Source organism: Bubalus bubalis, chromosome 15, assembly GCF_019923935.1.
Source record: "Bubalus bubalis isolate 160015118507 breed Murrah chromosome 15, NDDB_SH_1, whole genome shotgun sequence".
NCBI lineage: Eukaryota > Metazoa > Chordata > Mammalia > Artiodactyla > Bovidae > Bubalus > Bubalus bubalis.
In genome coordinates, this window is record NC_059171.1 from 51,304,199 (window position 1) to 51,321,273 (window position 17,075).

Below are 17,075 nucleotides of genomic sequence, written 5' to 3' on the forward strand. Positions count from 1 at the left end.
GAGCGCAGCAGTTACTTCCCGAAGAGTCAGTCGGGCAGGAGATTAAAGTACTTTGAAGGCCAGCCGCAGACCCGGATTATTTCCCTTTCCCGTTCCATGTGTCCAACTAAAAACTTTTTCACCTGTCACACTCCTGCTCCTTCCCGCTACAGAGTCTTCACTAGATCAGTAGTTACGATGTCTGGAAAAAAAAAAAAAAAGCTCGCATTTTTGCTTAAACAGTAACGGCCGCGCAAATTTTATGGTTAGGTTTATCTCAAATCCAAAGACTGAGCTTCCTAACTAGTGAGGAGGGATGCCCCCGAGAACTGAGGAGCTTTGGCCGAGAGAAGGTTGCGGTGAACGGGACTGCTCAACACCCAGAGACACCGTCCGCGCTCCCGGAGAAGCTTGGATTCTCGCTGCCGCTTCCGGACACGCCTCTCGGAGAGTCTGGAACTCACTTTCCCAGCAGGGCCCCGCGCGGCCCTTGGCGCCCCACCCCCTCGGGTGCGGCGCTCGGCGCGCTCCGGGTCCTGTCACAGCAAGACCTTTGAGACTTGCCTACGGCCACACCCCCTGGCTCCCAGCTCCTTCCCGGACTCCCGCGAGTTCCAGTCCCGGCTTCCAGCTCCCCAGCCCCGCCCTCAGTCGCGCGCGCTCTCCCCGCCCCGCCCTTGTCCCCCCGCGTGCGGCCATCACAGCCAATGAGGTTAGGGGCCGCGTGCGCAGATTCAAACGGCGGCTCTTGAGGGAGGCTGGGCGCGAGATTCGGCGGTGCGGACAAAACCCTGCAGGGAGACTGCGAGTCCTGCAGAGCTGCCCGCTGCGGGGAGAGGGCGGGGGTCGGCGCCCGCGGCAAAGCCGCTCTGGGACCGAGGCGAGGAGGCTAGGAGGCGGCGGGAGGGGTCAGGGGAGGGCAGGAGCGCGCCCGCTGACATGTTGGGGGCATCCCTGACCGGGCAGGGCCGGGGCTAAGAAGCAGCGCTGCGGGCCGGGGGCGGGTCGCGGTCCGCCCCTCCGTCCCTCCGTCCTGCCCTGCCGGGGACCTGCGTTCCGCACTCGGTCGGCCTCGGAGCGGGAGCGAGGGAAGCGGCGGGGGAGGGTCGGGGAGAAGGAGCATTCGCCCGAGGCTGGAGGAGGCTGACCCGCGTCCCCGCCCAGCCCGCGCCTATGCGGTACTTGAAGGATGGCGAAGAGGTCGCGCAGGTGGGTGACATCCCTTTCGCCCAGGCCTGTGGGCACAGCCTCGGCTCAGATTCCCTTTCCTTTCCCTCTGAGTCCCCCCAACCCCCCCGCGCCTACCTGGGCCCTCCGAGGCCGGGGCAGAACTTTTCCTTCCTGCTGCGCTACAGCCGCCTTGGCCCGCTGGCCAGAGCGCAGCCGTGACGTGTGGAGAGTTGGGGACCAGGGCATTTCGGACTCAGAAAGTGAGTTTCAGATGCCCAGGCGGCTCCTTGGAGTCGATTCTCCCCCAGCATATGTCCAGCTCCCCACTGTCCCACAGCCACTTGTTGGGATTTGTTGGCAGGTAAGTCGGTGCGCTTTCAGGGAATACGCTCCGCACCGGAAGGTGGTGGTGTCCTACCCAGACGGCCTGAAAATGCTGTTCCTAGGGCCTCTTTCTCTCTGGATTCCTGAGCCAATTACAAACGGGGGCTCTGTGATATACCTGGGTTGGGGACCCCTCTGCTACCTTGAAAGGTGTGAAAGTCCTCTGAGATATAGCTGAGGAGAGAGTACTTTTTTGATGTCTACTGTGATTACCATACCCATGGTCGCAGTTTCCTTCTACTGGGAAGATGTCACACTGTTAACACCAGTAACTTGATCTTAAAATAAAACAATGTGTTTTATTCACTTAATATTTTGTGTGTCCGTTGGACTCTGACTGTACTTGAGGGTTGCATAGAGGTAGGGCATTTCTTTGGTGGTGGTGGTGGTTTTGGAAAACTTGATAGAGTAAATTTATGCATCTCGGTTTTATTTAAAGGTCACTCTAGTAGCTACTCGTAGACTGAGTGTGTAGGAATCACTCATATGACAAAAAACACTAGGGTGTCTTTTAGTTGTCAGTATTATTCAATAATATGAAAAGTTGTTTGACAGCGTTTCCAAACGATTTTATTTATCTGGATCCACAACTTCAAAGTCTCAACTAGAAGTGTTTTTCCCAAGTTGAAATTTAGTAGTAACTTCATTCATTGCAGATGTCTGTTAAAAATTGTCAACAGTCACACCATAGTATTTGTTGCTCTATTCATTTATTAAGGATCTGCTGTCTGTAAGGTATTTTTGCAGAAATTAGCATAGAATGTAATTAAGTCCCTGTGAGATTATTATTTTGTACCAACTACAGAATAGATCAAACTTTTGAAGTGGAACAAATACACACACACTTCTCTTGTAGAGAATTTTCAACTTAGGCACTGTTGATACTTGGGATCAGATAATTCTTTGTATTGGGAAGGCAGTGGTGGGGGCAGTGGGGAGTGCTGTCCTGTGCTTTGTAGAATGTCTAGCAGCATCCCTGGCCTCTGTCCCGTGGATGTCAGTAACACCTCACTTCCCCAGGTGTGACAATCAAAAAATGTCTTTGGACGTTACCACCAAATGTCTGTTGAAGGGCAAAATCACCCAGGTGAGAATTACTGCTCTAGAACATCAAGGACCTGACTGACTTCTCAGTCTTCAGAAAAGATTGATATTAAAAGCTTCTGTAACTATAATTACTGAAGTATTGATTTAGGCCTTTTCTTTGGAATTTTTAAACATACCTTCTTTAAGCAAGGTGACAAACTAATATTGTCAACTCAGTAACAGGAGTTTGTATTCAGTGTGCGGCATTATCTACTTGCCTGTATTGATGTTAATCTTATATGAAACAGTTTCTTGGCTAATGCTGTCATCAGCAGTTAGTTATGGTTAGACATGGATGCTTGAATGTCAGAACCCTGCCTTCTTCAGTTAGTTTTTTGTCCATAATTTGTGTATGCTTCATAATAATAGGCTAAGAAGAAAGCGATTTCATGATTAATTTGCTGGTGTAAGTTATTTTGTTTTATTGACAATATTGTGAGCTTTGAGATCTAAATATTAATTGTACTACTGACTTTTATTCCTGTCAGCTGTATAAATTAATTGAAATGTATTATAGAATGATTGAAAGAGTCATAAGTCTGGAGTAATTAAATGTACTGAAGCTACACTCCCTGTTTGAATATACGGGTAGATGTGAGAAACTATCATCTCTGAATGGTGTATTTCTTAGGGCCTTTATCCTTGAATGTCTTTTGTTCTATAAATTCTATTTCTTGTATATGTAAATATGACTTATTTGCCCTAGAAAAAATAGAATGTGAAATGTTTTGAAGGATAAATAATCTTTATTCAGCATAGTCTCATGCCTTTAACTATGAATCTAATTTATAGTTGAATGAGAAAGGACATGAGTCAGTCACTTTGAAGTCTCCACTATACAACCATTGAACTGTTTGATTGAAAACTATACTTTGCTGTATAAAAGTTTTGCATAAGACTACAGGCATAAATCCTGTAATAACCTTTCCTGTATGATCTGAAAAAAAAAAAGTAAAAAACTGTTACCTCCCGGAGAAACAGCTGAAGGGTATTAGCTCTTTTAATCATTGTTTAAGATAGCTGTAGTATCTCTGGTCTGGATTTACATAGAGGAAAAAGTTTATTTAGTGTTGTGACTTTAAATAGTTTTAGGTCCCTTTGGGGGTTATAATGACATAATTTACAGGCAGTACTAAAATTGGTATATATGTTATTAATGTGTACGTGATTTTTAACCATACTTATTATTAAGTAAGTAATTTTAGATTTTAAAAGCCAGTTCCACTCTTAAAAATTAGCTTAAAGAAATGTCATTTAGAAGCTAGAAGATGTATTTAAGTAGTAACAGATTCAGGTTTTTACCCTTGAGATGACTGGCAACTACAGTAAACTGGAAAGACAAAAGCCAGCTCTTGAATTAGAAGATGTTTTTCCATGGGGTATGTGTGTGCGTAGGAAGCAATTTTACTGTGTTGCTTCTAGTGAGATGGGTGTCATGGGTGAAAGAATACTGGAATATGAGAACTGATATGTTTAATCAACTTTGTAATTAGCAATAATATTTGGAGAAAGCAAGTAAACTTTATATCCCAGTTTTTTGTCTCTTAATATAAGAGGTTTGGATTTTGTGGTCTATAAGTCTTTTAATATATTTCCTATTTTGAACTCTTTTTGTAATCATCTTTCCTCATTTAAAAATATACACACGCTAGTGGAATAAAATAGAAATGTTCTCGCATTGTTTTTGTTTATGGATCGCTAGGTAGAATTCCCTTCAGTATATATTTCATTATTGCTATTCATGGTCAGATGAAGTCCAATTTGTCTTACTATAATAATGCTAGGTTGCAGTCCAGATTTGAAATTAAGATATTCATGTACGCAGTACAGCATGTTAACCACTGGGTGGCCTGATTTCACTTTACTAAATCAAGCTGGTAAATTTTCAGGCCTTGAATTTGATTGAACTTAAAAAAATGCAAATACACAGTTATCCTGTCAAGACAGTATAATAAAGATGAATTTTTTGATTATGATAAAAATATTTAGGCTTGATGCAGTTTAATTTAAAATACTGTCAAGTTGAAGTGGTTTTGCTAGAAAAAATTTTATAGAACTACTGATAATTCTCTTAATTTCAAATCTGTAGTTTCTATTCAAATAAAATAAATTTTAAACAATTTCAAATTCTTCCTTTGGCACACCTCATTTTAATCTTTTCAGGTAGAATAATTGATGTCCTTTATTTTTTTTATTTTTTATTTTTATTTTTTATTGATGTCCTTTAAAATTGAACTTCTCTTGAATGTTTTATCTTGATGTTGCCAAGTGTGAATAGTTTGTGTATTATTTCACAGGGAAAGTTATGAGTATCACATCCTATTAGCTTAACCCCAGTGTAGAATTACTTTTAAACAATTTTCCTGGTCTAATGAGTCATAATATTTTTGTGTGTGTGCGTGTGTGCTTCCTTTTGCTGTTGCATAATTACCCTAATCGCTTTGTTCATAATCTACAAAAGTTTTTGAACATAGTACTTAGGTTATATATTAGACAGTTACAGAATAAATATTTTCTTTGACTTAAAAAATAAAACTGGCAGAATGATTCTGGAAACCAATTCCTGGAGAGAGATTCAGAGACCAAATTCCTCTTCTATTTTTGCCTTGTGACTGGAGAAATAATTTCACCTATTTTTACTGTCTTCTAGATTAGTCACTCTAGGCTTAGAAATGGTTTATCTATTTATAGATAGATAGTAGAAAGTTGACTTTATTTAGCTATTAGATATTGCTAACATCGATTGCTACAATACAGAAATACTAAAAAATGAAATAAAAATCAGAGAAATAAAGCAAATGAAATATGATTTGTTTTGGTGATGTTTAATGTTTTGAAGGTGTCTAACCATTATTAAGGGTTCCCTGATAGCTCAGTTGGTAAAGAATCCGCCTGCAATGAACCTGGGTTTGATCCCTGGGTTGGGGAGATACCCTGGAGAAGGGAAAGGCTACCACCCACTCCAGTATTCTGGCCTGGAGAATTCCAGGAACTGTATAGTCCATGGGGTCTCAGAGTCAGACACGACTGAGTGACTTTCACTTCAGTTCACTTCAACCATTATTAAGCAGTGAAACTTTTTCACTGTTAAGTGGTAAAAGTAGAACATTGGTGATGTTATTTGTGGGGTTTTATCCCTTCCCAGTTTTCTTTGCAAAGCATAGACATCCTTAGGCATCTTTATGTTGTTCAATTCAGTTCAGTTCACTCAGTCGTGTCTGACTCTGCAATCCCATGAACTGTAGCACGCCAGACCTCCCTGTCCATCACCAACTTCCAGAGTCCACCCGAACCCATGTCCATCGAGGTGATGCCATCCAACCGTCTCATCCTCTGTCGTCCCCTTCTCCTGCCATCAATCTTTCCCAGCATCAGGGTCTTTTCAAATGAGTCAGCTCTTCGCATGCGGTGGCCAAAGTATTGGAGTTTCAGCTTCAACATCAGTCCTTCCAATGAACACCCAGGACTGATCTCCTTTAAGATGGACTGGTAGGATCTCCTTGCAGTCCAAGGGACTCTTGAGAGCCTTCTCCAACACCACAGTTCAAAAGCATCAATTCTTCAGCGCTCAGCTTTCTTTATAGTCCAACTCTCACATCCATACATGACCACTGGAAAAACCATAGCCTTGACTAGACAGACCTTTGTTGACAAAGTAATGTCTGTGCTTTTTAATATGCTGTCTAGGTTGGCCATAACTTTCCTTCCAAGGAGTAACTAGTGATAATTTCCTAGGATCTTTTCTGTCACGCTTACTTGAAAGTTTTATCATCCTTTTAACAATTACATAAATAGTACAGAAATAACTTAATGTGTGCACCAAGAAGTAGTTAGGTAGATAGATTCTAGGAAAGCCCCAGTGGTAGAGAGATGGATTCTAAGAATTCTGCTTTAATCCTCCCTCACACTCAACCACTCAAAAAACCCAGCTTCCTGAACATGATGGCCATGCTTTTGCAAAACAGATAATGAAACCTCTTGTAGAAATAGAAATTTCTCACAAATCAAGTATGTGGTTAAAAAATAAGGCAGATTTTTAAAGTTAAAATGAACACGTTTTCAGGAAGATCATTCCTTGGAAACTAGTCTTTTGACCAAAACAACATTTTTGGACGCATATCTTTAAAATGTTTTGTTAAGAACCTTACGGTGAATTTTGTACAGATTAATGTAGGTATTTTTGTGAATAATCAAAGTTTATATGAATGAGTCCCCAAATTTAAAGTTATTTTCAAATAACCTAATTTTTAAACCGTAATTTTAAAATATGCTGTTGGGGTCTAAGAAAAGGGAATAAAAGAGGGAACCTGTAAAAACCATAACTGAGGGCTGTTTGGGAAGGCTGGAAGTGTTAATGTTGCGAGGGACAGTTGTAGGAAAGGTTAGGCTGTATTGGTAGATACCTCAAAGAACACCTTCTGTACTGAATATTTTCTTTACATTTGTTTCAGCAGGTTTATGCTTCTTAAAATTCTACCACTTGGCGGTGCATTTGGATTTTGAAAGTTCTTTTTATGGGAGTATTTTTCACCTCCTCGTAGAGGTATTTTGTTTAACAAAAAAGGTTTTTTTTTTTTTTTTCTCTCATATCAATTTGAGATCATCTGTATTGAGGGAGGTGGAAGTTTTGATTGGGTTGGGAAAGAAGGAGGTAATTTTGGAATACAGAATAGTTGGAGGAGGTGAAAGTGTAAGCAATCATTCAGTAATTTTACAATCATTTGAATGGTCAAGTCTTGGACTTGGTGCAGAGAGGTGAATGTATTAGACATGGTCTTTGCACTCCTGAGTTGTTTGGATGGGAAGCATAGATGCCATGAGTGCATATAGTGGACAGTAAGCTTCAGTATGGTGTTTTATCAGGTTTAATAGCCGCCTTAGAAATTTATGAAGTCATTACTTCCTGAACCATCTCCAACTTAACAATTTAATCATCGTTAATCAGGTGATATTTCCGATAGCTGAAGATGGCTGCAAATAACAGGTATTTCTTTAATTAAGCCTGTCCTTTTATTTTCAGCATAGTTTATCAAAACAATCATATGGAAATGTAGGACTGGCAGATTATTAAATAGACATTGGCTTTAGGGGAGAAAGGATTGAAATACGTGCATTGAACTAGAGAAGCAGTTAGGTGTCATAGCTAGTTGGGTGGGGGATTTTGGTATCTTGTTTGGTCAGATAATTTTTGGTCAGATGTAATTGACAAATCAAGGAAATTAGAAGTTCCTGCAAAGGCTCTGTAAACAGTATATATTAAATCTAGGCCTTCATTTTCCACAATGTCTGTTACTCAGAAAGGTTAAATAAATATTAGCTCATGTTATTTTCAGATGTTCATATCTTGGTTCAGTCCACTGACTACTCAGAATTCTGTAATTCAGTTTATCGTTAAGACCTGCTCTCTTTTCTAGGGTTTTGTGCTCTCGTGGCTTTAACTTTTGTCTGTGTGCTAGTGATTGCCAAAACTAAGTCACTGCTAGACCTAGAGATGAGCAGAAGATCCACATGCCCAGTTGTCTTCAAGATCTGCTCTGCCCAAAAGGAGAGCCACTGGTCACATGCGGCTGTTGAGCTCTTGATGTACTACTAGTCTGAATTGCTGTGTACTTTTTATTTTATTACATCTAAAAAATTTTATTTTTGTTTTTCTGGTTACCTGTGTCTGAAGCTAGGAATTTACTTTGTTGCTCCCGGGCTGTTTCTATCAGCTTCATCTTCTTGTTATTTTTCTCTTTTGCCTTTGGCTCTCTTTTCTCCTGGACAATGCATGCCAGATTTCAAAGACTTAAGTAAGAAGAAAAGAATGTAAAACATTTTGTGATTATGTTGATTACACGTTGAATTGATCACTTAAAAATTGATTGGGTTAAATATTATTTCTTATTAAAATTAATTTCACCTGTTTTTTAAAACTGTGGTGGTTGCTAATAAATTACTTAGGTGGCTTGCATTATGTTTCTACTGGACAATGCTTTGTAGATACATGTAGTATCCACCTGTGTATTTCTCAAGTACCTTGAAATCAGTTCAAACTACTTATTCTCCTCATTCCCTTCTCCTTCCCAAAGTTCTTTTTCTCCTTCTATTCCTTATCTCAGCGGATAGTTCTGTGTTTCCAAAGCCAGAAATTTTGGAGTTGTCCTTGAATCTTCTTCCCATGTCTCTCATATTGATCAGTTGAACAAAATCCTTTTGTTTATACTTTTTTCTCAGTTTTATATGTGTGTCTTTCTGTTGCTACTATCATGACCTTAGTTGGTTTATTCTTTTATGGTTTCTCGATTTTTGTCCATTTAGATCTCTTCTACTCAAGGATATAAAAAATATGAGTTCTGCCTTAAAAGGTAGAACTAATAGGGCTAATAGGGCTTTCCTGGTAGCTCCAACAGTAAAGATTCTGCCTGCAATGCAGGAGACCAGGGTTCAATCCCTGGATCAGGAAGATCCCCTGGAAAAGGAAATGGCAACTCAATCCAATATTCTTGCCTGGAGAATTCATGGACAAAGGGGCCTGCCAGGCTACAATCCATTGGGTTGCAAAGAGTCGGACAGGACTGAGCAATTAACACTTTCACGTTCACCATAATAGGTACTGTTATGTTTTCATTTTTAAAAGTGTAGAATATTTGCTTCATCTGAATTCTTTTATTTTAAAGTAGGACTTTAGGTTTATTTTTTAAAATAACTACCCACTGTCTTACCCTTTGTTGAAAAGTCCATCTTTACCACACTGATATTATAATTGATGAAATTCCCATGTGAGTTTTTTTCCTGAATATTCTATTCTGTTCCATTGATTTGAGTATTATTTATTGTTTCTCTGCAGTATTTTCTGGTATTCAGTAGTGCTAATTCTCTTTCTCTCTCTCTTTTTAGAGCTTTTCTGGGTATTACTACTTGTTTGTTTTTCTATATGAACTATAGAATCAGCTTGTCTGTGTTCCTCTGAAAATCTATTGGTATTTTTATTCATTTAATTTAAATTTATGGATTAATTTACAGAGAATGGACTTCTGTAATATTGTTTTCGTGCCCAAGAATGTGGTCTGATTGTTTTTTCATTTGTTCTGTGTCTCCTGATAGTGTTTTGTAGTTTACTATATCTTGATCTTGTATATTCAAATTATTTCTACATATTTTAACTTTTTTGCTATTGGTGTTGTAAATGGCTCACATCTTACATTATGTCTTTTAACTGACTGTGTTTTGTATTTTACCATTATCATTGCCAGGCCCTAATAATTTCTTATTTGGATTCTTGTGAAAGATCACTAATTGATCTTCCTCCATGTCTCCACATTCCTGCCAGTGATTTTTTTCTGAAACACAAGATATTTGTCTTTTGCTTCTTTACTTAAATTCCTTTAACTCTGTAGGTTAAAGATCAGATTAAGAATAAAGGCCAAACTCCTTTGCATGACGTAAAGGTTATCACTTGGCCCTTGCTGACATATCTAGCTTCATTCCTCTGGTATCAGTAAGCACTATAGCTCCTGTCCATTTTGTGACTGTTAATATTTTTATACTTTGAATAGTCTCATTGGACATATGTCTGCTAGTCTGAGTGGCTTATTTAGTTGTATCTATGTGTTCAGATTTAGTGATTGAATTCACATATTTAAATAAAAATCTTGATTTCAAATTGTGTTGTTTTCAGTGAGGATGAGGATGATGACCTTCAGTATGCTGATCATGATTATGAAGTACCACAACAAAAAGGGTTGAAGAAACTCTGGAACAGAGTAAAATGGACAAGAGACGAGGTGATTATGTGTAATATGGTTTACTAATTCCATACTTGTATTTCTTGATTAATAAGATATGTATTAAAGATACTTAAAAACACAACATGAGAAAAGTTATCCCTCAGCTAACTTGCACATTTTTCTTCTTCAACCATACATGAAGAGTGGGTTGATGTTGAGACCGACAGAATCAGTTTAGTTAACGGGAGAACATGTGTGATAATGGCTTCAGTGTTTCTAAAAATGGCCACCAGATATGATGTGAAAGAATTGGACAGTGTATTCAGGAATAGGGGAATAGGGTGAGGGAAAGCTTTTTCATTTTCATAAACCTGTCTTAATAGGATGACAAGTTAAAGAAGTTGGTTGAACAACATGGAACTGATGATTGGACTCTAATTGCTAGTCATCTTCAAGTAAGTGAAACACTCTCTCATACTGCTAACACTAATGATTTAGGCCAAGGGGTTACATTTGCTGTTTTTCAGAAATGTGTCTATGTTATTTTAGATTTAGGTTCCTGTCCTAAAAACAACTGTTTTGTTCTGCTCTTCCTACAGTTGGAAACTTAGAAAGTCTGTTTTTTGTGTGTGTTTTTTTTTTTTAGTAATTAGTTTATCTGGGGATCTAAAAAGATGACTGACATAAAGAGAGGACAGACCTAAAAAGATGGCTGACCTAAAGCAAAAATGATACCAAGTTTGGATAGGGCTTTATAAATATTTGCTAATCAATGTTAAAACATTTTGAGAGAAGTTAAATCTATTGAAATAGTTTGGTAACTAATAAAACCAGAAGAAGCTATGTTGCTGTGAGAATTAGAAGTAACGTATAGGATGTTTGGCACAGTGCCTTACATTTAGCACATGTTCAATAAATAGAATCTAAATTAGAAAAGCTGCGTACATTAGCTTTATCAGTTTAACTTCAGTGGTATAACAGCAAATATAGTCAACAGACAAATGCTACAAGGACGTACAAGAACAACCTGATTATTTTGAGAAAATGATAACCTTAAAGTGAATCAGCATTGATGTACCGAAGCTATACATGAAGACACTCAGTATGAATAAAAACAAGTCCACTAGGCATCAGGAGAGAGCTGTGGTTAAATACAGTATTTGTATTTATGTCCTTCAAAATTATCTGTAATCCTGTGTATGAACTAATATCTTTAGAAACCAAATCACTAAAAGAAAAGTTGTGTTATTAGTATTATCCTTGTAATACACAGGACTTACTAGGTCATGAATTGACTAAAAATAAGGCTACACTTATTAATCATTTTTAAAGTTTGACATGTTTCTACATAAGGCTTTACTGTGGTAAATTTCATTTTCCTTTTGAACTTCAGTGCTTAAATATTTAACTGATATATAATGTATATCAATCTGGATATACTTAGTTTTTTCTTGATAACTTGGAGTTATCATTTATAAACATCCTTTAAATACCATACAGTAGTCTAGTGGTTCCTTTTGGGTTTTTTTTTTAATTGTGTAGAGTTAGGTAATGCTATACTCTATGAATCCAGGCTGCTATGCTGTTTGAGTTTGTACGTCTGCATTGTTTAGTTGTCTTTTTACTCCCTTTTATTCATCAGCACATTTCTTTATGTTAATATCTGTGTTGTTTTGCTTTTTTGCTGTGTTATCAGGCAGGGTATAGAGATAAATAATTTTAATTTCAAATATATAATTTTTATTTATACTCTAAGCAATGCTGACAACTTTAATTAAAAATGAATTGGGATATAGGCATATAAAATAAATACTGCAGTTTTAGAGAATGCTATTGAATGTATTATTCCTGGAAACTTTCTTCTTAAGGTTGTGAAAGTTTGGAAGACAGTTGTTCATTAACAAAATCATCTAAATTCTTTCAGAATCGTTCTGATTTTCAGTGCCAACATCGGTGGCAGAAAGTTTTAAATCCAGAATTGATAAAGGGTCCCTGGACTAAAGAAGAAGATCAGAGGGTAACATGTTCATATTCTTTATTTTCACCGTGTAGGTGGACTTGCTTTTTTTTCTTACTAATACATGGTTTTGGGTCACATAAATACATGTTTAAATCACCTGGATTTGTTCTCTGGGTACTGCTTGCACTAACATTGAAACTTGAGTATTTTGAGATGTAGTTTTTTCAGAATTGAGTCAAACCAACTGTAATATAATGTAGCTTTTGCTGTCTGCAAGTCTGGTTTATAGAATAAAAAATACTGTCAGCTTAGTCACCTTTTTAGAGCTTAGGTTAGCAACATTTAGGGTGTAGTTTCTTACTGAAAATTCAGTTAGCATTTAAAAAACAATTTAATTTTATTCTTATTTTATCTGAAAACTTGAGGTATAAGGAAGTTATTCTTTAACTTTCCCTCTTAACCTAAAATGGGCTCCCACATAAGACAGATATCTTATCATCGTGTTCCCAGAGAGCTAGAGGATTCAAAACCAAGGTAATTCTTTGTGTTATGAAAGTATGAGAAGAATGGGAGTTACTATCCTCTTCTGAGACTTACCCTTTAGTTCATGCTCTTTATGGCATCATGTTATTAATGTAGTTGGAAAATTAGAGCATTTTTACTGCCACTCAAAAAAAAAAATTCACTAGGCTCAGAACTGATCTGATTTACTTGGTAGCCAATGGTAGGTTTTAAAATGTGTGCTTTATATCCTTTCAGTTTGAGAAAGAAAGTAATGAATAGACAGTAACTATAAATCCTTCCTGCTTCCAAAATGATTTATTTGGCTTTCAGCTAAGCATTAAAAAAATGTAAGAGTAGAAAATCTTTAAGTCTCAACATTTTACTGTTATTTCATATTAATTTTGTATGAAACAATTTAATTTTCAGGTCACTTTAATACCTTGTATTTAGATAAGTTTGGGATCAATTTTTGAACTTGGCAAAAGCTGAAGGAATATTTTTAGCAAAATTGTTTTTTTTTAATTATACTTGTGGTTTGGATTTAATGCATTTAAAATAGCATTCTTGAGTTATGTTTTAAGATTCTATCAAGGTAGTGCTTTTTAAAAATTGAGGTATGTGGGACTTCCCTGGTGATCCAGTGGTTGAGACTCCACACTCTCAATGCATGGGACACTGGTTTGATCCCTGGTTGGGTAGCTAAGATCCTACATGCTATAGGGGGTGGCCTAAAACAATAGATAAAATAAAAATTGGGATATAATTATATATTAGTTCCTGAAGAAGGAAATGGCAACCCCACTCCAGTATTCTTGCCTGGAAAATCCCACAGTTGGAGGAGCCTAGCAGGCTACAGTCCATGTAGTCGCAAAGAGTGGGACATGACTCAGTGACTTCACTTTCACTTATATATTAGTTTCAGATGTACAACATAATATATATATTATGACAGTCAGTTCAGTCACTCAGTTGTGTCCGACTCTTTGAGACCCCATGGACTGCAGCACACCAGGCTTCTCTGTCCATCACCAACTCCGGAGCCTACTCAAACTCATGTCCATCGCGGCGGTGATGCCATCCAACCATCTCATCCTCTTTTGTTCCTTTCTCTTCCCACCTTCAGTCTTTCCCAGCATCAGGATCTTTTCCAGTGAGTTGGTTCTTTGCATCAGGTGGCCAAAGTATTGGAGTTTCAGCTTCAGTCCTTCCAATGAATATTCAGGGTTGATTTCCTTTAGGATGGACTGGTTGGATCTCCTTACAGTCCAAGGGACTCTCAAGAGTCTTCTCCAACAGCACACAGTTCAAAGCATCAGTTCTTTGGTGCTCAGCTTTATAGCCCAACTCTCACATCCATGCATGACTACTGGAAAAACCATAGCTTTGACTAGACAGACCTTTATTGCTAAAGTAATGTCTTTGATTTTTAATATGCTGTCTAGGTTGGTCATAGCTTTTCTTCCAAGGAGTAAGCGTCTTTTAATTTCATCGCTGCAGTCACAATCTGCAGTGATTTTGGAGCCCCCAAAGATAAAGTCTGTCACTGTTTCCATTGTTTCCCCATCTGTTTGCCATGAAGTGATGGGGCTAGATACTATGATCTTAGTTTTCTGAAAGTTGAGTTTTAAGCCAGCTTCTTCACTCTCCTCTTTCACTTTCATCAAGAGGCTCTTTAGTTCCTCTTCACTTTCTGCCATAGGGTGGTGACATCTGCTTGTCTGAGGTTATTGATATTTCTCCCAGCAATCTTGATTCCATCTTGTGCTTCAACCAGCCCAGCATTTCATATGATGTACTCTGCATATAAGTTAAATAAGCAGGGTGACAGTATACAGCCTTGACCTACTCCTTTCCCCATTTGGAACCAGTCTGTTGTTCCATCTCCAGTTCTAACTGTTGTTTCTTGACCTGCATACAGATTTCTCAGGAGGCAGGTCAGGTGGTCTGGTATTCCCATCTCTTTAAGAATTTCCCACAGTTCGTTGTGATCCACACAGTCAAAGGCTTTGGCATAGTCAATAAAGCAAAAGTAGATGTTTTTCTGGAACTCTCTTGCTTTTTCGATGATCCAGCGGATGTTGGCAGTTTGATCTCTGGTTCCTCTGCCTTTTCTAAATCCAGCTTGAACATCTGGAAGTTCACAGTTCACGTACTATTAAAGCCTGGCTTGGAGAATTTTGAACATTACTTTGTTGTGAGATGAGTGCAATTGTGCAGTAGTTTGAACATTCTTTTGTATTGTCTTTCTTTGGGATTGAAATGATAACTGACCTTTTCCAGTCCTATGGCCACTGCTGAGTTTTCTAGACCACTGCAAATCTCATTAATATCTATCCCTGTACATAGTTATTCATATTTTTTCTTGTGGTAAGAACTTTTCAGATCTACTCTCTTAGTAGCTTTCAATATGCAATACAGTAGTACTAACTATAGCTACTGTACTGTATAGTACAGTATATCCGCATGACTTATTTATTTTTAAAAAATAATACTTTTTAAACTTTATTTTTCTTTTTTTTAGGTTATTGAATTAGTTCAGAAATATGGACCAAAAAGATGGTCTTTAATTGCAAAACATTTAAAAGGAAGAATAGGCAAGCAGTGTAGAGAAAGATGGCATAATCATCTGAATCCTGAGGTAAAGAAGTCATCCTGGACAGAAGAGGAGGACAGGATTATCTATGAGGCACATAAGCGGTTGGGAAATCGTTGGGCAGAAATTGCCAAACTACTTCCTGGAAGGTACTTATACAAATGAATATATATTTTTCTGTACTTTAAACTTGATCTTTATTATGGTTACCATTAAATATATTTATAGGTACCCCATGACTTTTATTTATAATTAAAATTTAGACTGCAGAATACAAGCAACCCTTTGTGATATTTGTAGTACATTTTGTGGAAAGGAATATAATTACTTTTTTAACAAAATATTTTATAGCAGTAATTTGTGCAACAAAATGATAGACCTTTAGATTATGTAAACATTTAATGCACTCCCCCAAATTATGGTTACATATCAGTGCCAATCAAGCAGTCTTTGTATAAACTAAGCTGTAGTGGAATCTAAGTTGAAGAGATTTCTTTCATATTGGATTCTTTGCATAAGACCAGAGAATAACAAATACACTGGCTGAAATAAATTGCTCTGAAAGTACATTAGAGAAAATTCAGTTCTTAATCAGTGCTTTAGATCCTGAGTAGTATATATATATATATCCATGTGGCTAAAATATGGAGTTTCCATCAGGAGCAGTGATGGGCTACATATACACTATACATTGCATTGGTTCAGATGCTTCCTAGCCGTTTGTAGTACAGTAGACCAGCAATTTTGGGAAAATCCATTACTCACTCAGAAGGTGTACACTTGTTTTTTATTGTTGTAGTCTCTGTATAGTACATAGTAGTTAATTAAATGCATTTACATGTATCCTTTTTTTAACAGAAATAAAATACTTTTATTGTTGAATAAACATTAACTCAGAATGTGATGCCCATCATAGGCAATCTGATAAGAGACTGGAAAAAAAAAAAAAGATAAATCTCACCTTCACCCACATAACCAAGCAGATACGATCCATTTCATGTAGGTTCTCAAGATAATATTTAGTCCTAAGTCAGAAGACTTGATAGCACCATTTTATTTCATGTAGTTCATCCTATATTTACCTAGCAATTGGAGTGCCCATCTGTTGTCAATTATTGGCTTTATGTAAAGGAAAAACAAACTTCTCGTATCTTTTTGTTAGAAGGTAGTTTTACAACTTGGAATCAGGTCAGCTAAAGTTGAGCTCCTTTCCTGATGGAACTTGGAGATAGAGCACTATATTCTATATATTCTTAATTAATCTTCATGTACTTGTGAAATAATGTAGAGCAATACTGCAGAGCAATATTTGTCTTAGAGAAATTAGTGTTAAGTTTTTTTATCTAAGTTACTGAAGCTGGTTTAGGAACTTCTCATGTTTTCAGTCTTTGATACATGTTTACTATCCATAGAATGTAGCTTAATGTTTACCATAAAGTAGGTTCTCAGTAAATGTTTGTGTATTTTTTAAAATGTATACTATAAGTAGCTGTAGGTTGAAGGCTTCCATTTTTACAAGGGGAACTTAGGTAAAAGGGGAGCCAATGAACTTTTTCTTCCATAGGTGTTTTGTTGATAAGAAATGAAGATGAATACTGGGATTCTGTCTTTTTATGACCATATTTGATCTTGGCTTCAAAGGCTTTTGCCCTTGTTATGCTCTTTATCTGGAATGCTCTTTTTAATTTTT

General features: G+C 37.6%; 1 protein-coding gene across 4 annotated transcripts in view; it reads left to right on the forward strand.

Moving 5' to 3' along the window:
- Nucleotides 1-880: 880 nt before the first annotated feature.
- MYBL1 (MYB proto-oncogene like 1) overlaps nucleotides 881-17,075 on the forward strand; it is a 37,429-nt gene continuing 21,234 nt past the window's right edge. For 2 of the 4 annotated variants that reach the window (XM_006044582.4, XM_044928723.2), the window contains exons 1-5: nucleotides 885-1,188; nucleotides 10,280-10,385; nucleotides 10,712-10,783; nucleotides 12,253-12,345; nucleotides 15,314-15,534. In XM_006044582.4, the coding sequence (XP_006044644.1) occupies nucleotides 1,169-1,188; nucleotides 10,280-10,385; nucleotides 10,712-10,783; nucleotides 12,253-12,345; nucleotides 15,314-15,534 (512 nt within the window). In that variant the 5' untranslated portion in view covers nucleotides 885-1,168. Of the gene's footprint in view, nucleotides 1,189-10,279; nucleotides 10,386-10,711; nucleotides 10,784-12,252; nucleotides 12,346-15,313; nucleotides 15,535-17,075 lie in introns of all 4 variants that reach the window. The other 2 variants (XM_006044581.4, XR_006544975.2) reach the window with 2 other exon arrangements.